General features: G+C 33.2%; 1 protein-coding gene across 3 annotated transcripts; it reads left to right on the top strand.

The window, feature by feature from the left end:
• Positions 1-1,141: 1,141 nt before the first annotated feature.
• On the top strand, positions 1,142-21,789 carry LOC123915803 (exocyst complex component SEC8). Of its 3 annotated transcripts, none has more exons than XM_045967046.1 (27): positions 1,142-1,325; positions 1,701-1,823; positions 3,016-3,228; positions 3,856-4,029; positions 4,952-5,053; positions 5,891-6,000; positions 6,330-6,476; positions 7,275-7,410; positions 7,510-7,616; positions 8,852-9,159; positions 9,800-9,963; positions 11,085-11,200; positions 12,410-12,480; positions 13,361-13,491; positions 13,582-13,631; positions 13,837-13,937; positions 14,841-14,953; positions 15,172-15,279; positions 16,529-16,726; positions 16,924-17,009; positions 17,361-17,538; positions 17,640-17,717; positions 19,007-19,108; positions 19,222-19,296; positions 20,877-20,972; positions 21,056-21,105; positions 21,176-21,789. In XM_045967046.1, exons 2-27 carry the CDS (start codon positions 1,782-1,784, stop codon positions 21,261-21,263), a joined length of 3,144 nt encoding a protein of 1,047 aa, XP_045823002.1. In that variant the 5' UTR covers positions 1,142-1,325; positions 1,701-1,781; the 3' UTR covers positions 21,264-21,789. The 3 variants fall into 3 exon arrangements, with proteins under 3 accessions (XP_045823002.1, XP_045823001.1, XP_045823000.1); XM_045967045.1 differs by having other exon boundaries at positions 1,154-1,397; XM_045967044.1 differs by having other exon boundaries at positions 1,197-1,397; positions 1,484-1,823.
• The last annotated feature ends 826 nt before the right edge of the window (positions 21,790-22,615 follow it).

Here is a 22,615-nt window from a genome sequence, read left to right as displayed (position 1 = left end):
AAAATTCAATATGCTATCCAAGAAAAACTAATGATTAATAATCAAGAAAACAATAAATCATTAAAAAAGAAAAAACTTTTAAGAGTTGAAAATCGAATCTGAACAATTATTAACGTTAACAAGTGGATTGGAAGAATTGTGCATAGCCATCATAAAAAGTATGTGGGATAGGATGAAAATCAATTCTGAATTTTTGGTATTCACCAACACTCATGAATACGAAAGTCTACAAAATAAATAAAATTAAACATTTGAAAATTGGTCAAAAATTTTTATAAAAAAAAACAGCAGCTTATTTCTCATAGAAATATAGGTTCTCGTTTAAAAATAAAAATTAGTTTATATTAATTTATATTTCATTAGTAATATATATGAAATATAAACTATTTCATATAAACCAGCCGCTTATTTCTCATAAAAATATAGGTTCTAAGTTTATAAAAAAACCAGAAGCCTATTAACATTAGAAATATAAACTACAATATATATGCCCACATAAGGAAGACAAGAAAATTCAAACCTGATAGACCCACCCGAATTCAAACCAAAGTCAACGAGCGAAAAACATGGCTACTACCATTTCTCTTATTCACTAATGATTGATGATGCTAGAGCTATGAAAAATGGCTAGCTCATATGAACCGGTCCGTTAAACCCGAACAAATGTAGGGCTTGAGCATTAATATTTTTACCCTAATTTGAACTCTAAAATATTATTAAATGAATCAAAATTTGAACTCTAAATTTCTCACTTTTAACTACTTTTAATAAAAGTATTTAAGTTGTACCAAAAAAAAAAGTATTTAAGTAAATAAAACTCATTTTTTTTACAAAAAAAATAATCAAATAAATGCATAAAACTCAAACATATTTTTTTGTTTTGTTTTGATAATCATAAAACTCAAACAATTAATACATCAATATGAGACACAAGTACATAATATTTCGAGTTTAATGAAAATACACTGATCGTGTTATCAAAAAAAAAAAAATACACTGATCGTAAATAAAAACTATTAATTTTTCAGCTTATATTAAAAAAGTGCAGTTCCTTCAAAAAAAATTAAAAAAGTGCAGTAAAATGGAATGATGCGGCAAAAAAAATAAAGGTTTTTAATAATTTACTGTATAAAATTATTTTAGGATAGACCGTACACATTTATTTTTCTTTGGATTTATCATTTTTGTGTTTGACAAATAGGATCTTATACCACGAGAAAAATACACAGAAAAAATGATCTCTTGTTTCTGAATTCTTCTAATGTGTACTACATAGTCAATCATTTCCTCACGCGTTGCATCTTCGTTCTCTTCTTCATCTTCAGGTTCGTTCCATTCTCATCAAAACCACCGCTGGAATCTTCGAATCTCAACTTTTAAGATCTTCATACCAAAACGTACATCTCTAATTTTCACTATTACTTCTTTCAATTTTCAATTGAAAATGCTTTTCTGTTATTCCACCGCACACTTTGTTTCGCAGCATCGGTGTATCATTCATTCTAGAGCTCAATTTTAGTGCCAACGCCAACACAAATCACGGATCTGCTTCCATTCGTGCTACTTGAATCGTGTTTTCGCTGTTTTACTTATCATCATATTTTTAATTTGATTGATGCTTTCACAATTTTGATGTTTAATTTCCGGTTATATGTAATTGAGTTTTAATTTCGGTTGTATTATTTATTGATGCGTTGCAGTTATAGTCGTTGTTTTGCTACCACCACAAGTTAATCTTGTTTGTATCTTCATGCTGTGTCACACATTGTGAACTGACTAATATGGGAATTTTCGACGAGTTACCTTTGCCTCCAGAAAAAGCTGTAAGCTATATTTGCGACTTTTGAGTTTTTCATTCATTCATTCATGAATGATTAGATTATTGTATTTTTTATGGTAGCTTATATAAGTGTTTCATTTCATGTCTTTCAATTTTATTGTCTTTTTGGCTTTACTGTTGTTGTAGTAATAAAAGAAGATTGGAATATGTGTACAATTTGTGGGAAAGTTTGACATGATCTTCTAGGTAGTAAGTAACCTAGCTTGAATAGAATTAATTACTTTATCATGGGTAGATAATAATGGGTCAGCGGTTACGCAGCTGAAACTCTATAACCAAACAAGTGAAACAAAACAAGAAAACGGGGAATGAACCAGAGAGCTATGGTATCAAGTTGAATGTTTTAGAAAGAATAATTTTCATTACATAAAGAGAGAATTTCTGTCAAAATAAGAGAGACTAGTCCTAATTATGATTATAATAAGCTTATGTTTATTGTGTCTTATTTTGAGCATTCTATACATTTTTTTCCGGATGAGGTATGGATGATTAATTGTTAGACTAAAATATCTTTACCACAGACTTATAGATCAAAAGCAGTATCTTTGCTCTGGGGTCGAGTCAGACTAGCCCAAATATTGAGCGGTTAGAGTTGGATACATCACTTACATTCTGAAAGTGGAATCATTACATTGGAAGTAGTCTAATTAGGTGTTTGTGCATATATTAGTCGTGTCTTATTTAATCATTCCACACGGATTTTTTTTTGTAAAGCTTGGATGGTTTACTGTGTTAGCTATTCTAAAGATGTCTTTGCCACAAACTTATAGATTAGAAGCAAATTGTTTTGCAAAGAGCCTGAGTTAGGCTTGGCCCATGTTTTAAAAGGTTAATTAGGATACTTCACTTGCAATTTGGGAGTGAAATCATTATGTTGAAAGTGGTCTTATTATATATCTATGCATATGTTAATTGTGTTTCTTTTTTTGTTTTTGGTCAAGATTGTGTTTCTTATTTTAAGTATTCTAGGAGCAATTTTTTTATTTTTTTGATAAGGCATAGATAGTTTTTTGTTTTTCATACTGAAGATGTTTTAACCGCAAACTTATAGATTATACAATAATTTTTTTTGCACTGGAACTTCCATTGTAATTGCATTTCTACTACACTTATCATGTGTTGCATTGAGTACTCATTCATCATAATTTGAGTATTTGGACTCCATTTGAATGCAGTATCTGAGAGAAGAACTCTCTAGGATAGACGAGACTTGGACTGCTGCTCGTTTTGATTCGTTACCTCATGTTGTTCATATTTTGACATCAAAAGACCGTGAAGGTGCTGCCCAATATTTGAAGGAGCAAAGTGATGTTGTTGAGGAGGTTGTGGATGAAGTTGTACAATGTTATCATAGTGGTTTCAACAGAGCTATCCAAAACTATTCCCAGGTTTCTTAAATTGTCATTTTCTATGTTTAATTGAATGAATATACATGGGAACAGGGGTAGTTGGGTCATTTTCCATTGCAACACTGGGTCTTTGATTGTGTATTCATGTGTAGATCCGTTGTCATTATAGATTTTTGTTTTCTTTCCTTTCCATTTATTTTGCTGTCAACATTAGATCGTTGTCATAACAGCTGTTGCTCTGTGCCATACTTTCACAATTTTTCATCACAATCCTCATTAATAGTTTATTACAATATAAAGGTGCTTTCTGTTATGATGTCTTATGTGATGAAATACAAGGCTCTGATATATAGGAAACATTGAAACAATCTCAATTGAGAGTTCTTGCATTTTATATAATTACAATTGTGATGGATATTTTATGTTGATATTTAATTGAACAAAATCTAGTTAACTGTAATCAAAACTGTTTTTGGTAAAAAAAACAACTGATTTTGGTTACTCAAATATCTGTTAGAACTTCAATTGGTTTAAATTCCAAACATAACTGGATTTCAGTAGCCATTTCCCCCTTTCATCTTGTTTAAATCTTGAACGTTGCTGAACTGAACTAGAACCGTCCCTTCTTTATCAATTATAGTTTTCTAATATTTTGTTTATCTCCAGATCTTGAGGCTTTTCAGTGAATCCACTGAAAGTATATCCGTCTTAAAGGTAGATTTAGCAGAGGCCAAGAAACACCTTAGTGCCCGCAATAAGCAATTGCATCAATTATGGTATCGATCAGTCACACTGCGACACATAATCTCCTTATTGGATCAAATCGAAGACATTGCTAAGGTTCGTTGTTTTAGTTTGGACATTGCTTGATCTAATTGTGTGACTCCGATCAGTTGATTGGAATAAAGAAGTCTGTCAACCAGCATTTAAACTTATGCTAGCTGGTCTGTCTAGTTTTATATGCCGTGAGTTGGATTTTCTTTAGGCTACTACTTATGCATTTTGTATTTTAGATTAAACAGTTATATGGATTTACATGACTGCATTTGCAGTTTCATCATACTGAATGTTCCTTCAATTATAAAAGCAGAAGTAGTCATGTGGACTTTGCCATCTATTTGAATTTTCTTAGTGGTTTTCTACTGTCAAAGAACCACTTGATCTTGAAACTTAATCTGTTCTGTCAAAGAACAAGAATTGTTGGCTTTAAACATGGCAGCTTTGTGTAACAGCACACTGGGCTCGGAGTGGAGGTAAAACAGTGGCCAATAATTATCTGCTTCTGAAACTAAGTTTTATGGATTGAAATTCTAATTTTAAGACTGTTGAACGATGGGGGGGGGGGGGGGGGGGGTTGGGTAGCTCAACTGGTTTGAACTAAGGGTTAAAGGAGTTAAGGTGTAAAAGGACCAGGTTCAAGTCCTGGTGAAGGATAAAAATACAAACATTAACAACCAATTACCGACTTTGGCCGTTAAAAAGATAGAGACTGGTGAACGATGATGACTAAGGACTATAGACATCAGGTTACTGTGTCAAAGAACTACATGACCTGAATACCCAGGCACATAAGACCCTACAATGTGTAAAAGAATACCGTGAGAACAAATTATCTGCGTAAATGCATACATTTGTGTGTATGATATTTATGTTGAAAGTTTTTTCTTATTGATCAATTTAGCATATGCTTTCTATTAAATTACTCTGTTTAAAACTATTCCTATTTTATAGAGGGTTTTGATTCTAATTATCTAAGTTGCAGGTTCCAGCTCGTATTGAGAAACTCATTGCAGAGAAGCAATATTATGCTGCAGTTCAATTGCATGTGCAATCCATGATGATGCTTGAGAGAGGTCTCCAAACTGTAGGTTATCAACTTAACATATCATTATCCTTTCAGTGTGTTTTGTGTGGAGGGCTTCTTTTTTGTTACTTGTTATATTTGTGTGTTTGTTCTTTGGTAGAACTGTAGAAGCAGTTTTTTGTACAAAGAAAATGAGAATTTGCATGTAAGGGGAGGATAAGGATACAGTATCCCAAATCTGAAGAAAAGAGTAAAAAAGGCTAAAAAACGGAAGTGTATAACAAAACTTTTATGTCTCTCTGCATATTAGAAATGTATTTCCCCTTGAAATTACCATAAGTTTGAGAGCACAAACTAGTGAGAGTCAGTAAACCTATCCCCTAGCATATGGGAGTGCAAACAGACAGTTATAAAATTTCCACATGTTTAGCTTGTATTTATTAAAGTAGTAATAATTAATAAACTCCAGTCATGAGAAGCTAATGTAGTCTCTTCCTTACTATAGTATAACCCTATAACTATTGTAACCGACAGCATAGGTGTCAGAACTGACCGACCGGATAGTATAGGTCAGCTCTGATAGGTACACCGGCTAATATTAAGTCTATAAATACGACTCATCTATTGTAATCATGCAAGAAAATCAATATGCAAGATTCAGTTTAGATTCAATTCTTAGTCTTAGAAATTCATAGAGAAATATGAACATTTTACACAATCCTAATAGTATTGAACTTGTATAGTATATGACTAATCTACATCCCTTCTCTAGGTTTTAATTGCTTCAAAACGCTCTCTCCCGCTCATTGTTCATATTTTTTCCATTTATTTAATCATCTCTATGAACATTTTTATGTGCTTTTTGTATGTCATAATTATGTTTGATCTGTTGCCCAGGTTGGAGCACTCCAAGATGTCCGTTCTGAGTTATCAAAATTGCGTGGAGTCCTCTTTTATAAGATTTTGGAGGATTTACATGCACACTTATACAACAAAGGTGAATATAGGTATTTGTTTTTATTCCTATCTCTTACTTAAAAAATCATGTGGTGAGATATTGGAGTATATACTTCTGAAATGCTATTTCAGCTGTGGCTCCTCTGTGATTCGTATTTTCCCCTTGACATGCTATTCTCATGCAAACTCTGAAGCTCTATTATGCTCTTTTGTTAATTTCTCTTCTATTTTGTTTGCATTTATTTCTATGTGAAAAATTGTAATATCATGGTGCATAAATGTACAACAAACTTTTGATCTGACTGCGGTTTAATGTAGTTGTGCAGTTTATTTATTTTTTGAACTGATGATATATGTATTTTAACTGTTATGTGAGCAGTGCTGCAGGCTCAACTACGCTGGAGAATGATGATGACGTTCCCACCATCATTTCTGCTGCACTTACTGCACATAATTCACAAACTCTGTCTCGAAGAACAAGGTCACTCAAAGGTGACAACCAGACTAGCCTCCAGATTGACGGAGGGTAATAATAAACCGGTCAATTGAATTTCTGACTATTTATGCTGTTTTCCTCCTAGTTCTAAACTGCCTAATCATTTCTTATTTCCTATTGAAGCTTTGTGCATTTTTTTAAACTGTTACACATTGCTTCATTGATGGCAGAAGAAAGATTGCTTTCATAGTAGATACTCTAATTTAGCACATTCCTCTCATATTGTCCTATTTGTCAAGAATGGACGAGATTGTTGATAGTGTGATTTTATTAAATGTTATTTGGAATACTGGTTATACTACTTGTGAAAACTGAATATTACTATATTTCAAGTTATGAATAATGTACAATCACTAATGTGTTTATATAGGCTATTCTAACCTAATGGGCTCATGGGCGAATACATATTAAAAATAAAAGATTACTCCTAATAATGAAAGATTGCTTCTAATAATAAAATATTTACTACTTATTTACAACACTACTCCAAGCTAGCTTTGGTAGTGTTTTTATCCTGGATTGTTGCTTTCTTAGGTTGATGTGATGTAGCTTTCCATTTGCCTAATGTGTACTTTGGGTTGTGCCCTCTTTACTAATATTGATTAATCTAAGGATACAACAGATTTAAAGAGACAATCTTAAAAAAAAAAATTTAAATTGCAGCATCATATTAGTGTACGTTTGATAGAGCACTATGTCGTCGTTTGGTCCATGTAGCCGATCCCACCTAGCATGATAATGCTTGATTGTTGTTGAACATATTAGCGTGTAGTTTGGATTGTACTTGCGGAATATAGTATAATAAATACCATCAAATGTGTGTTTCAGTTCTTTTGATGGCCATGATGAGGAAGGCACTCTGGATTCAAGTGAAGAAGCTACTTTAGATGTCACAAAGGATCCCAATGGTGCTCTTCGTCAAATGCCAACATGGCTTTTGAATTCGACACCTGATGAATTTCTTGTACGAGCCACTTAATTGTATAATATGTATTAAATTCATAATGCTTACATTTTCGGCAACTTTCGCTCTCTGAATTTAAGTTCTGAGTTTCTTGTGCAGGAAACAATTAGCAAGAGTGATGCTCCACTTTATGTGAAGTATCTTCAGACCATGGTTGAGTGCCTTTGTATGCTCGGAAAAGTGTCAGCTGCTGGTGCTATTATTTGGTGAGTTATCTTAAAAATGTTTTGTTCTTTTCGATAAAATCTGTTTCTTTATCTCTTTGAAGGTTTTTGATTTGAGTGCAACAGGTGCAAACAAATAGTTATCATGGGGTGCAATATAAAAAAACACTAAGGTAGTATATGGAATTTTAAGAATGAGGGTGTGCATGTGCACCCCTTGGGTTCTATGTAGAACCGCCCCTGGTCCAAACATCAATTATACTTCTGAGTTCTGCATTTTTTCTTCTTCTCCATTTATCATATTTTACCCCACCCTAAATGAGAGAATATATATATATTTTACTGAAACTGAGAAAATGTATTTCTGAAAAGTCAACTAAAATTTACAAAAGCTACGAGGTCGAACTCACTGCTGTTACAGGTAAGTGCTAGTTATTCAGCTGAAACTCGTATCTTAATTGAATACTAAAAGTAAACTTAACAAAGTAAAACATCAGTTATACTAGGACCAAGAAGATTATTCTCTCACCCTCCACAAGCTCAAGATGAAGGAAGTCAGCTGAAGGTACAGTCTTTGTATGCAAGTTAAACCACCAGTCTTGCGAGAAAGTAACTTGTGTAACAAGGACCTTGTCACCTCTGGTGCATGGAGAAAAGTAAGTTGTTTAACACGGACTTTCTCACGCACAAAGAAAAGATTAATATCCATATGTTCATGTCATGCATGTAGAACCAGATTATGTGGAAGTGAGACAACTGGGCTGGTGGCTAAAATTTTGAGCTAAGTGAGAAGAGTTTGGAGCCAAAGTGGTTCTGCCGTGTGTTGTGATAATTTGTGCAACGGACAAGTATACACAATCATGAAAAGTATTAAAGAGAAAGTAGAGATCTCTCTCACGAGGATTGTTAATGGTTAAATTCTAAACTATTCCAAAATAAATTAATATAAATGCATTCAATGGATGGTTAGGAGGAAGAGTCCAAATGTTATTTTTCTGTAGAGTAGTGTAGTGAACTCTGGATGCCCGACAGCTAGTGAATCCTCCTGAACAAGAAAAGCATGTTCTAATGACAACATGAACTAAATATTGGTGATCTAAATATTATTTTGATACTTGAGATTTGATTTTTTTTTCTTTCTATGTTTCCCATTATTATCTTTTTTGTGTTTTCTAGGCAAGGCTGTCTGTGTAGGTCTCACCATATTTCATTATTATCGTTTTGTTATATATTTGCTTGTGATGATAGTAAGTTGTACTGGTTTTATTGTTTACCAGCCAAAGATTACGGCCAACAATTCATGAAATTATTACATCCAAGATTAAAGCCCATGCAGACCTTTTGAATTCCTCGAGGTCTAGTATTGGTCAGGGTTCCCGAACTGGAACAGGTGATCTACACTTCATTAAAGGTCAACTGGAAAGCTACCAGTTGCCAAAACAGAAACGTAAGAATGGAATATCTATTGCTGGGACTCTTTTGGCTGTAAGCCCTGTTTCCCCTCTCATGGCTCCTGGTGGGAAAGCACAAGTTGCTGCAAAGGAGCTTCTTGATTCCATTTTGGACGCTGTTGTTCGAATATTTGGTGAGTCACAATAATTTTGTTTTGCATTCTTCTTTCTAGGTCAATAGCACACTTAAAGTTGCAAAGAGGAGAATGTTAAGATAAATAAATGGTCACACAATAATATTGGATTATGAATAAAAGCACTCGGGAGAAAGTTGGGGTAACACCTATTGTAGTAAAGGCAGATGAGTCTTGTACTAGATATTTGGGAGTGTGTGAAGAAGACCCATAGTATGAGAGATATAGGATTATATCTTCAGTATTTGCACCACCCTTAGTGTGGGCTGCTTCCCCTATTGTACTTGGGCTTCAAGCCCATTTGTTTCTGTTGTAACAGAATTGCTACAGCTAACTATATATAGATAGTTTGCTAAACTGTAATCGATTCAGTTGACATGCATCAATCTAATTATTTTCATTTTTTCTCTCTTTTTTTAACTAAAGGGAGACCAAGGAAAATTGTTGGCCAAACCGTACAAAAGATTTGATTTAAATTGTATATCATCAGACATGGTTTAATATAAGACAATATTGCATCATTTGATCCATGTAGCCAATCCCACCTAGTGACAAAATGTTTTGGTTGTTGTTGCTGTTGTCTGCTTTCTATTTTTAAGCATTATTCTTCATATTAAATTTGTCATCTCGTGTGTTATAGAGAACCATGTTGTTGTTGGGGAGTTGTTGGAAGCAAAAGTCGGTCAGCACGTTGACATGAACACACCAAAGTCAGTGGCAGTAGATGTGAGTTGGAACCCTGATTCTGAAACATCTCAAGTCACAGGAGGGTATAGCATAGGATTCTCCTTGACAGTATTACAGGTAATCTATATCTGGGGGCCATTCAGCTGCAAGATATTTAATAAGAGAATTTGAGGACATATCTTTTGCTAATTTAATATCGCTAGACATGGTTGGTGTCTTGGTCTAGGATACAAACCTAATGTTGACATGCATGAAGTTTTGGTTATCGGATAGTAAATAGAAATTGTAGTAGACTTATATTTTTCTCTGTTCTATAAATAAATCAAATACTGTCAATTACCAACTTTTCTCAGAAATTTGTTAGAAGAATTATAAGACATACCTGTACTAATTTAACATGCTTAGACATGTTTAGTGTCTTCGTCTAGAATACACACCTTATGTTGATATGCATGAATTTTTGGTTATTGGATAGTAGATAGAAGAGTACACTTATATTTTTGTCTGTATTTTAATTAAATCAAATAAATAAGGTCAATTGCATACTTTCCTCAAAGTTTAAACTAATAAGCGATGACCGATGACTCAAATGGTTTTATATTTGAAATATACTTGCACAACAATCCTTTGAGCTTGAAACACGGAAGTGCACAAGCATATCCTACCATGTGCAGAATAATGGGGATGACAAGAATTGAACTATTCCACCTGCTACTACATCAATGACCGACTTAATAAAAAGCTTAAGTTGCTAAGTGAAAACTCATGAAGAGTTTATATCTGAAAACTAAATAAGCAGTTTGACATGCATGTTAGTGAGGGCTGAAACTACTGGAAAATATCACACTTGTTGCCTTAGAAACATTTTTTTTCTTGCACAAGTTTCTTTGTCTTCTTATACGGTAATGTCTTATTTGGTTATATCAAGGATGGTTTTGTTGTTATTGACCGCAATGTAAGCTTTGTAGCATCCTGTATTGTCATGTTTTGCTTGACCATTTGTGACACAGTTTATTTAAGTTAATGGAAAATGAATCTGGTTTATATGAAACTGACTGGACCTGATTTATATTGTGTAATCTGCGTAAACATGAATAACCTGTTTTACAAATGTAGAATATCCTTGTTCAAAAAAAAACAAATGTAGAATATCCTAAAATATGTACTCAGAATGTGCATGTTGGCTGTAATACCTTTTATTCTTTCAGCTTATATTTATTCACCCTTTATTTTTATAGAGTGAATGCCAACAACTTATATGTGAAATTCTGCGGGCTACTCCAGAAGCTGCATCTGCTGATGCTGCTGTGCAAACAGCTAGACTTGCAAGCAAAGCCCCTTCAAAAGATAAAAGGCAAGTGAGTTGAATTTCTTATGCTCTTTAATATAACATTTAACAGTAACCTCTGCTCAATTCAAAGTTTTAATTTTCTGAAATATTGTGAAGTAGTCCTTTTTCTAGACACCTAAGAATTAAGAAAATCTATCAAGAAGCTGGCATAAGAACTTTGATAGATAATGAATGGAACTCTAATCAAACAATTATTGCAGCCTTTTTTTCAACTGGTAATCACGATTCGTGCAATTCAGCTTTGAAATTCACAATTCATGCTGCACTTCAGTCCAAAAGAGATTGCGCTCTTATCTGTATTGTTTTTCTTCAGTTTCATTTTGGATCAATATATGAATTGTACGATCCTGTGATACTGATAACACCACTTAGTCTCTCCAGACCATTCCTTTCAAATTCAGCCACTAATTTATCCTTAGGTAGTTGTTCTCAACCGAATCATCTCTTGTTGTAATGATATCATCCTCAACATATTCAAGTTGAATGGTTAGTTTACCTTCTTGCAAATGTTTCAGAGTGTATGATCACCTGTCAAACTAATCACAGGGTGATTTCTTTAACCCAATGAAGGCCTTCCTTAACATGTATATTTTGCTTCTTCCAATTGTGAGGTAACTTCACACGGGATCCTCCTATGTAGAAATGCATTTTTGAAATCACATTTATGTAATTTCCACCCACCCAAAGTGTAGAAGTAACAATAGGATGAGCACTATGTCCGTCTTTATTATTAAGTTCTTCCCGTATGCTATTTGTCTGGGAGTATTTGTTTGCCACTAAACTCATTTTGTATCAATCTAGAGTACCATGTTATATATACTTGATGCTATAAATCCACCTACACCCTACTGGTCTGTTGTCTTTCAATGATTTCCCATGTTCCATTTGTTTTCTAGTGCCCGCATCTCCTCATTCATGGCTTAAACCTAGTTTTCATGCTTTACTACCCGTTCTATTTTGGAACTTTGACAGAGTCAATAGCTAAATTGAAACTTTGGTGCTGCAAGGAAGATGTTTTGAAGAGACAAACTGAGTACGGTATCTGGCACAAGGTCTTTTGCCTTAATGCGTTTGTTAAGTCGTTTGAGTCAGGTTCACAATTGTCTGGAGAAAATAAGATAGAAATTTTATTTTCTATGATAATACAATATTTATCTCTTATGTTAAATGTGTATCGTTTAGTTAATGATCACTGTTTCTTATTGATTACAGGGATGGATCAGAAAATGGTCTTACCTTTGCATTTCGCTTTACTGATGCTACAATATCCATTCCTAATCAGGGTATGATAAATACTATTAAATTGAAGTAGTAAAGTTAAACTTTTTTGTTTAAACAGTTTATAATCATGTTGCTGTTGGTATACACGGGATGCTGTTAAGATATGCTTATGAATTTTTTATGAAGCTTGCATAATTTGCGAAAACTGCACACATAAGAATTTCTATTAAAGGAGTAAAGCTAAAAATTTATGCATTTGAATTCAACCAATAGGAGAGCGTGTGATGTGAAAGAGTGTGTTGCTAGCAGTTAGCACTCCTCTTTCGTGCAATGTGTGTACATCTTTTTCTTTTACCTTTGATAAAATTTTATTCCTATCATAGAAACAGAGCCAGTTGGGCATTTTATATGTTATATTTGGTGCTTGATAGATAGAAAAAGTGGTAATGTCGAAGAAAAATGAAATGTATATGTATTTGTGCACATATTTGCATTGTCAGAGTTTCTGGCATGTTTATTTTCCTTCTCCCACTTTGCTTTAAATTGTTTATGTTAAAGCTGCTGTGCAATAGACATATGAGAATAGTAATCTTATGAATATATGATCCGGACAAGCAAATTATTAATGTTTAAAACTGCCAGTTATCTTGGATAAAAAACAAACAAGCAAGTGGTGTTATTAGCAACATTTTCCATTTGGTTGTTTACCATGCTGTGCTGAAAGTACCATGTCTGTATTAGTTTTAAATTAGTTATGGAAGTTTTTCATTTTTACTTAATTCTTGACAATTTGTTCTCTAATAGTAGTTTTATGCTTTGATGACAGGTCATTGCCTTACTGCTGAACATCTTAGTTTATAGCAGTTTTTCTTTATCATTTTTTTGTTTATTAAGCTTCAGATTTCTTTTCCCAATTTTATTGCTGGTTGTATTACTATTCAGGAGTTGATCTTGTTCGCCAAGGATGGAATAGGAAGGGTCCCAATGTGCTGCAGGAGGGTTATGGTTCTGCAGCGGTTTTACCTGAGGAGGGCATATATTTAGCAGCATCGGTATACCGACCTGTGCTTCAGGTGTTGCTTCTTGGATTGCTATATCCCTCCTCTAAAGTTTTGACCATGTTCAATAAATATGTTTTGTTCCTGACCTGATTCTTTGTGCAGTTCACAGATAAAGTTGCTTCAATGCTACCGACAAAGTATTCTCAACTTAGGTTAGCTCAAAAACATTGCAGTTTCTCTTTTGTTCAATATATATATATATATATATATATATATATATATATATATATATATATATATATATATATATATATATATATATATATATATTTAAAACTGTTCTTTGGTTTCTTGTATGCAAAACTAAAATGCTACTTTAGTGTTAGTTCACGGTGTTCTCAACTTTGTGAATTGCAGCAATGACGGGTTGCTAGCTTTTGTGGAGAACTTTGTAAAGGATCATTTTTTACCAACTATGTTTGTGGACTACCGAAAAGGCGTACAGCAAGCCATATCAAGCAAGTCTTCTAAACTGTTCTGACTATTCTTTCTGTTTCTCTTATTTTAGAAGTCCTACTTGACACTCGGTGTGATCTTTTGTGAATCTTAATTTTTTTTGAAACATCTGCCGTAAAGATTTTTTAAGTTAGCTTTGTCTGAAATGTTTGATTTAAACCCATTCTTAATTGAAGGTCTTATTGAAAAGTACACGAGTGATAATTACTATCCACCCCAAAAGACAATTGTCTGAAGCAAATTGTTTTCCATGAAAATTTATGTATCCTAGTTTAAAGTAGTTAGTACTGTGGGACTTAAGAAATTTTTAGGTTTTACAAGGCATAGTTCTGGGAACTAGTAACCCAAGTCTCATTTCCTTGCTAGATTATCCTTTCCTTACAGTTCAATTTAAAAGTCACAGAAATTTTTAGGTTTTACAAGGCATTGTTTTTGGAGTGTTTTAATTGTTGGAGTCGTTCAGAGTGTTCATATTCTTGAAGGTGCTTTTTCTTATACATGTTAATTTGTTGGGATTTTAAATAAAGGATCAATTTGTAAATTTCTTAACAAAATAAGAATGAATAAAACCTGTCATATTGTAAGTAATCAAGTGTTCTTAGGTCCCTTCTTTTTGTAAAGTGAAACATAGTTTGATCCTAATTTGTAAGATCACTCTGCATAACATTTACAGCACTTTTCAATCTGCAAAGTAGAAGCCAAAGGAGTAGCAGTAACATGCTGTGAAAGCATAGCTTATTAGGCTTATGGGAATATAATGCACTGAAAAAATATTATAATTTTTGGTTAATAATTATCCTATTCTATTGAAAAATAGAAGTGAATGTTGATGATTTGTTGAGAGATTAGTATTTGTACTCATCATAAGTTTGTTTTAAGATTTGTTCTCTTATACAAACTTTTAGGTCCGGCTGCATTTCGTCCAAGAGCACATGTGGTCACTACTTATACCCCGTCAATTGAGAAGGGTCGACCTGTATTACAAGGACTATTGGCTATTGATTACTTGACAAAGGAGGTAAATTTTAGCTTCAATAATCATCTCAACACATTACGTCAGGTTCTGTTTATTTTTTACTTTTCTATATTGAATGCAAGATGATATAATACCCAGACTTGTAAGTTTTGCAGTTTGGACATTATTCCATTGACTATACTTTACATTTAGTTTCATTTGTTAGTTAGAGAGATCATGATTGTTTTCCATTTGAAACTTTTGCACCTAATTTACTGCAGGTGCTTGGTTGGGCACAAGCAATGCCCAAATTTGCTAATGATCTTGTGAAGTATGTGCAAACTTTTCTGGAGAGGACTTATGAAAGATGCCGGACTTCATACATGGAGGTACATTTTTTATTGGTAAAAGACTATCAATAATATAAAAAAAGAGAACATAGATTAGCAAATCCTCAAGGTCCCTGACAAAGTCATCTATTTGAAACAACCCCTGGCTAATCACCATAAACTTTGATGAATGGACTCACTACGAGTATCGGGTACGATATGCATCTGATATGGTGATGCAATTTATTTGACAAAATATATTTTTTACTAACTGTAATAAATATAGGGTTAAATGATTTTTTTTGTCCCTATAAATATCTAAAATTACATTTTAGTCCCTATAAAAAAATTTCAACTCCCCCAAATGGTTTCCGTCACGACTTTTGATCCTTGCTTTGAAGTTAATTCATGTGTATCATACGAAATTTGAATTATTTGTCGCAGTCATGTTTAGTGCATTATAGAAATCTCTTGCAAAAGTTTCCTTATTTTTAAGAAGGGAAGAATTAAATATGAATTTTTAAGTTTTTGGCACTTAAAAACTTCATATTTAATTCATTTTTGGTTAGAAAATTCCAAACTTTGGTGGGAGAGATTCTTATATAATATTATAAACATGAATACAAAAGTTCATTAAAATATTTGAAGAGCACACATGAGCTGACTTTAAAAGCAGGAACTAAAAATTGTGACGGAAAACATTTCGGAGACCAAAACTTACTGAATTTTTTTATAGGGACTTAAAATCAAAATTTGGGATATTTATAGGGACCAAAAACTTATTTAACCCTCAAATATATTATTTTAATTCAAAAAATCCAAACTAAAAATTGGTAAAAGCAAAGAGAAAAGTGAATGGGTGAAGGATATTATACATGTGAAGGGTTCAATTTAATGGGTGGGCGAGAAATTATTAGAAGCGTGGCCGAGTTGGTAAGTGTAAATGATTCAATTAATGAGAGGTGAGTATTATACATGTATTTGAGATGAATGGGTTATGCAATAACTGTTGTGGTGATTAACGAGACTCATAATTTAGAAGAAAAGACTGAGCCATATATGCATCTCAGTGGGGAATATGTAAACTCACTATGAAGCTTACTAGTATCACAACCATGTTGCTGCCATATCGGTGGCCATTTGTGTGAATCGGTGCATCATAGACCATAAAGAAGCAAATAACACAGAAGAATTGGATTCTTGCTGCTTCTTCAGTCCTATTATTTGTTAATTTAATCAAGTTGGCAGTTGCCTTGAATAGTATCCTTGCAGTGTTACCATTGTCTAACATTTGTCAATTATATTTCAGGCTGTTCTTGAAAAGCAGAGTTACATGCTTATTGGGAGGCATGACATTGAGAAATTGATGAGAATTGACCCCTCAAGTGCATATTTACCAAATCTGCAAGGTCCTTATAATTTGGAAAGCAATTCTTATGACGCTGAAACAATTGAGGCTGAATTGGAACTAAGTGAATTACTGCTAAAATTGCGTCCTATCAAGCAGGTTTTCTTTTCTTTGTTTATGTTTATGAGTTAGTATGCTTCATTATTGATACAATTTTTTTTTTATATTTGAGTGTTTACTTTTACTGATGTATAATAATTAAGTTTTCAATTTTATGCATTCTTGCTAAAAATCCCGTCTCTCTTCCCTATTTATTATGCTCTCTCATGTGACTTAATTGTATTCTTTTCCCTCAGGAAAACCTAATCCATGATGACAATAAACTTATTCTGTTGGCATCCCTTAGTGACTCATTGGAGTATGTTGCGGACTCTATTGAAAGGTGTGTTTTCTATATGCTGTGCAATCTAGCAATGTTTCGTTGTATAATGTATATAAAGCAAGCATAAAAGTGAGATATATAAGGAAATATTGAAATCGTCCCTAATAGATGATCTAAGTTACCCTAAATTGCTCTTATTTTGTTCTAAATTTTTTATAAATTAGTAATGACATTTTTTTAAATATTATTTTAGTTATGTGAATTATTTTAAGATTTAATAATATATTTTTCATATATTCTAACATCTGGTACTGATATCCCAATGATGTTGGTGAGAAGTATGGTGTTTGGTTTGTTTCTTGGTTTCATAATGAAAGAATTCCAAACATAATATTCTTGTGAAATTGGCAGGCTTGGACAGACTACTCAAAGTGCATCAAATCATATTGGAGGAAAGTATAACAGTCATTCAGACAGTGCACCTACAAGGACTCTAGCATCCTTTGCTCAAGATTATAGGAAATTAGCAATTGATTGCCTTAAAGTTTTACGTATAGAAATGCAATTGGAGACAATATTTCATATGCAGGTTTGTCAAATGTTATTTTATTTTTCTCTGGTTGTTGAAGAAATAAGAATTTGATAATTTAATTGTGGCCAAACTTATCTTAGCAACACAATTTTGAGCAGGAAATGACAAATACAGAATACTTGGATGACCAAGATGCTGAAGAACCAGATGACTTCGTCATTTCTCTCACAGCACAGGTGTGTCTTTCTATCTTTGTATGTTGTTTTCGTAAAGATTCTTGCTTGGGTCCTTTGTAAAGATTATACTCTGCACTTACTCAGAACTTGTGACATCCCTTTCTACATTAGAGAAGTGAGGACGAGTTATATAATTGATGGAAGCTTAAAATATGAACTTTGGTTAGAGGCATAGATCACCTAATTTAGCTGCGACGCTTTCCACAATCCAACCTAGTTCATAAACCAGTGCTTTCAGTTTCCGCATCTATCCATGTCCAATTCGTATATTAAGGTTTGACAATTTGCAGTTTTACTTGACCAGCTTGTCTGAAAATTGATGTGGGACCCTCTTGTTGAACCCCTCTTTCAAACCATGAATTGGCAGATTATATTACTTTCTTACTGAGGAGAAGCTAAATTTATTTGGAGTTTATTTATTTCTATGATATGATATCGATATTGATGTGATCTCAAGATCTACCTTTGGAATTAGATTGTGGTCTGGCCAAGCTATTAATTAAAAGGCATTACTGTTTATAGGGGGCATTTATAAGATCTTATTTGAGCTTACCTTATCATGTAAGCATTTGTGTATGTGTTTAGAAGAGCTTATGATATGCTTACAAGCTATTTTCATCTTATTTTCATAATTTCTCGAGAATAGCTTAGATAGAGCTTATTTATAGATATGTATATGACAAGTGTTTAGTTATAATATTTATTTGAATGCTCCCTTTGAAACTGTGGATTATGGAGATAAAATTAGCCATGGAGTCATGCTCAGGGTGTGACTGTACATGTGAATATGTGATGATGAAGAAGATTGTATTCTTGCTTCTTGGCGAATGAAGTTATAAATGTGATCAATATTATTGAAAAAACTTTTCTCTATGCAGACATTGCGAAAATGTCCTGTGAGGTTTTCATCACGAGATCCTAAAGGATTAGACTTCTAATACTAAACCAAAAAGTAACATTCATTCATCTAGATAAGACCAAATAAACTTTGAGAACATAAACTCTAGCCGGAATGTATATTCCTTCACTAGGGATCTACAGGAATAACTCAAATACTAAAATAAATGTTAAAAGTCAAACTAAATTAACTTGTAATGGCATCTTAATAAACCTACCAGTCAAAATATTATAAATTATCTGATTTGATAAAAACAATGGCATGTTTCTATCAAGCTCAATATTGAAAGTAAACAGTCAATAGTCAAAATCGATGTTTAGTGACTCAAAGATGTATGATATGCTTATGCAAGGCAAACTATTTATGTTAGCTATTTTGATGAAATCTCCAGATAACTCGAAGAGATGAGGAAATGGCCCCTTTTATTTCAAATGCAAAGCGGAATTACATATTTGGTGGAATTTGTGGGGTTGCAGCAAATGCATCTATTAAGGTGCGAATGTATACACTTTACAATTGTTTTTATATAAGACTATTAATGTTTATGCTTGAAGGTGTAATTTCCTTTTCATCACTGCTAATGAGAGGGGGCCATTTTACTTACAGGCTTTGGCGGATATGAAGTCTATCAATCTTTTTGGTGTTCAGCAAATATGTCGAAACTCTATTGCATTGGAACAGGTAACTACTATTATGTGTGTGCGTAGATGTATCAAGTGAGAGGGCCATTTTTATGTTACTCGCTCCATTTCATAAACAGTGTCCTATTTAGGTTGTGTGCAGTTCTTATGAAAATGATTTGTTTTGTTGATTTTAATGGTAAAATTAATATCATTTACTAAAGCACTCTTATTAATTGTAGTTAGTGGATTAATTAAGTGGTGTGAATTAGAATTTTTTTTATTTATAAATGTTGCATTGATATTATATATAAAGCAACAATTATTTTGAGATATAGAAAAAGTGCAAATAAGACATTTTATGAGAAAGAGGGAGTAGTAAGACTTTGTTTTTAAGGGGGTTTGGAAATGGAGAGGAAGGGAGGGTTTATGATAAGCTCTCCCCTTGTTCGAGCTTTTAGAAAGGAGAAAGGGTTTGTGAAAACTCTCCAAATCCTTCCTCTATTACTTTTTTTAGTTCCCCAAATTGGAGGGGTTCACCCTTGCCTCCCACTAGTTGTGGGTATGCCTAATAACAAGCATTCTTGGAGTGCTATCAGAAGAGGTCTTATTCATAGGCGTGAGCACGCTTTATCAGAAAATAAATGACGAAACCTCCAACTATCAGTGAGCCATACCAAATGCTTTTTGGGCCAAACTCAAAATCCGGATCATCAACTCTAACAATCTCCACCTGGATACAAATTTCAACGCAAAGAACAAAGCATAATAACCAATCACCAACAAAAATAACATTCCCTACCAAAACTCCACCAAGGACTTCCTTTTATCAAATTTCGGCAGAAACAGAATCTTCATAGCTAATAAATCCATTTGTAGTTCTCCTGAAGTTCAAAAAGCAACAAGAGCACAAATTCTCTGAACTGGCTTCCAATGCTTTTTACCAGGATTTGTCACTTATGTACTGACATCACTAACAACATATGCTAAATCAGGACAGAACTAATCATAGCATACAGGGAGATCTCCCAACACTGGAGTATGGAACTCAAGACATAAGTAGTGCTCTTATTTGATTGCGGAGATAAAGCGAATGTAACCTTGAAAGGAGTTGCCAATGGAGGTGTTTTGGAATACAATTTGCCTGTCTTCCTAACTCTGAATCTCCATTCCAACAATCGTTTTCCGCTACCACATCTTTCATCTCGAATTCTCTACAGAGTTGAGCCTCAACCCATTTATGATTTCTAAAATATTTAAGAGATGCAATTGTGATAATTGTGTCTACTTCCAGAAGTATCATTAGGGGTGCCCTCCCTTCCTCTTCGAACCCTAAACACAACCTAAGAGGATTTAATTTCAACCATTAGATCTAACCAAAAATGGTTAAGACAAATAATTTTAAATTTGGCCATATGGCATGGCTGTATGTTTAGTATTTGCTTTTCTTAATCTCACGAAAAAGCTAATCTAACTAGATGCATCCCCTGTATGTGTGGATGTTACCTATTGTTGCTTACATTTTCAAATAATTAGACAATTTTACTATATTCAATTGTTCAGAGAGATTATGAATAAAGTGGAGATTAAAAAGTGCTTGATGAAATTTAAGAGCTATATCAATTTTGGATGGTGTTACAGGCATTGGCTGCTATTCCATCCATAAACAGTGAAGTAGTGCAGCAAAGATTGGATCGAGTCCGCACCTACTATGAACTCTTAAACATGCCATTTGAGGTAAGTAAACTGACCTAACTGCTTTGTGTTTAATGTAATTTTTCTGAACTCATCTTATCATGGTATTCCTCTTCCTGTCACAGGCCTTGCTCGCCTTCATTACAGAACATGTACACTTGTTTACTGCTAAAGAGTGAGTTAATACACAAATTTTAGTTGTTAATACCCTTTCATGGAATGATATTGACATTATATTCCCACAGGTACGCCAACCTTTTGAATGTTCTCGTCCCTGGGAGGGAGATTCCTCCTGATTCACATAAACGAGTGTCCGAAGTATTATCCTCTTAGAGTGTTCATTGTTTTTATGCCAGAGTTCGTTTTGGATAATTGGGGTCTTGCGTCAATTAGATTTCTGATTTTTGTTTCTGAAAAATGATGAGTCAACAAGCCGATGCAGAGTTCGGTTTTGCCACAAGTTTCAACTGATTATACTACTATTAGTTAAAAGATGGTTTAGTACTACCCTTGATGATGGCAATAACATTCACCCCCATCCCTCCATTTGTTTGTAATGTAATTAAAATGTGATGACAATTTTGGTTGGTGCTGCTCTCTTTTTGGGCTCTCCCTCCCCCTCTATCTCTCTCTCTCTCTCTGGGGTTTTGAGCACCTGTGAGTTGAAAAAGTTTATTCAAGTATATATCATTAAAGATCTGAAAATCAGCTGTATGTTTTGCATGCTAGATATAATTTCCTTTCTACAAAAAATGAGATGATTTTGAATGCAGAATTATATTTTGGAGGATAGTGTTATGCATCGAAAAAAATACTAGTGATGATAATAAATAAAGGTTTATGCTAGTTAATCTGCTTAGACATGAGCTAGAGTGTTTCCATTATTCAAAGTTGTTGGCGAATATGGAGATGTTGATACTCACTCTTCTTGAACTTACTCTGCTAAACATAATTTATTATTTATTTAATTGTTTTTTTTTTTTTATATATATATGTATACTTATTCACATTTGTTTTATATATTATTAGAAAAGTAAGGTTTGATTGTACCAAAAAAAACTATGGTTTGATGATTTAGTTTATTCTTATTTTATTTAAATGAATTTTAATTCTCTTTCTCTCATCTATTTCTCTCTTGGTTTCTTCTCACATCAAGCACACTCTTAAAAATAATCATTTTTTGTAGTATACCATAGGCTGAGACTCTGTACTCGACCAATAACATGTTTCATCTTTGGTTACTAACTCCGAAATCTTACAAATGTATAAGAAAGATATTACATAGTACTCAATTTTTTTTCTTTGCTGTCTTTCCGCATTTGCCAACTACCAAGTGAAGTAATAATAATAAAACCTTTAATTAATATTGTTAGTCCTACGCCAGAGCAATGCGGTTTCATTACAGCTATCCTCATCAATGCTTATATTAAAATGATTGCTAGTCTGTCTGTATATACTTTTCTATTTAAATTAAACGTTTGTCGATATAATATAAAACTTGTGTCAATGCATTATTTAATAAAATTAAACTGAATGTTTGCCAAACTAATATATATTAATAAATTAAGGTATTTTAATATAAATAAAGGGTCATGCTCGTAATAAAAAAAAATAAAATAAAGGGTAATGTTATGCAATGCCTCTACCAACCGAGTTAAGCTCACGGGAAAATAAAATATACTCGA

Source organism: Trifolium pratense, linkage group LG3 (assembly GCF_020283565.1).
Source record: "Trifolium pratense cultivar HEN17-A07 linkage group LG3, ARS_RC_1.1, whole genome shotgun sequence".
In the NCBI taxonomy this organism is placed as follows: domain Eukaryota; kingdom Viridiplantae; phylum Streptophyta; class Magnoliopsida; order Fabales; family Fabaceae; genus Trifolium; species Trifolium pratense.
The sequence above is the reverse complement of the archived record's forward strand: the minus strand, read 5'-3'. Positions and strand labels throughout refer to the sequence as shown.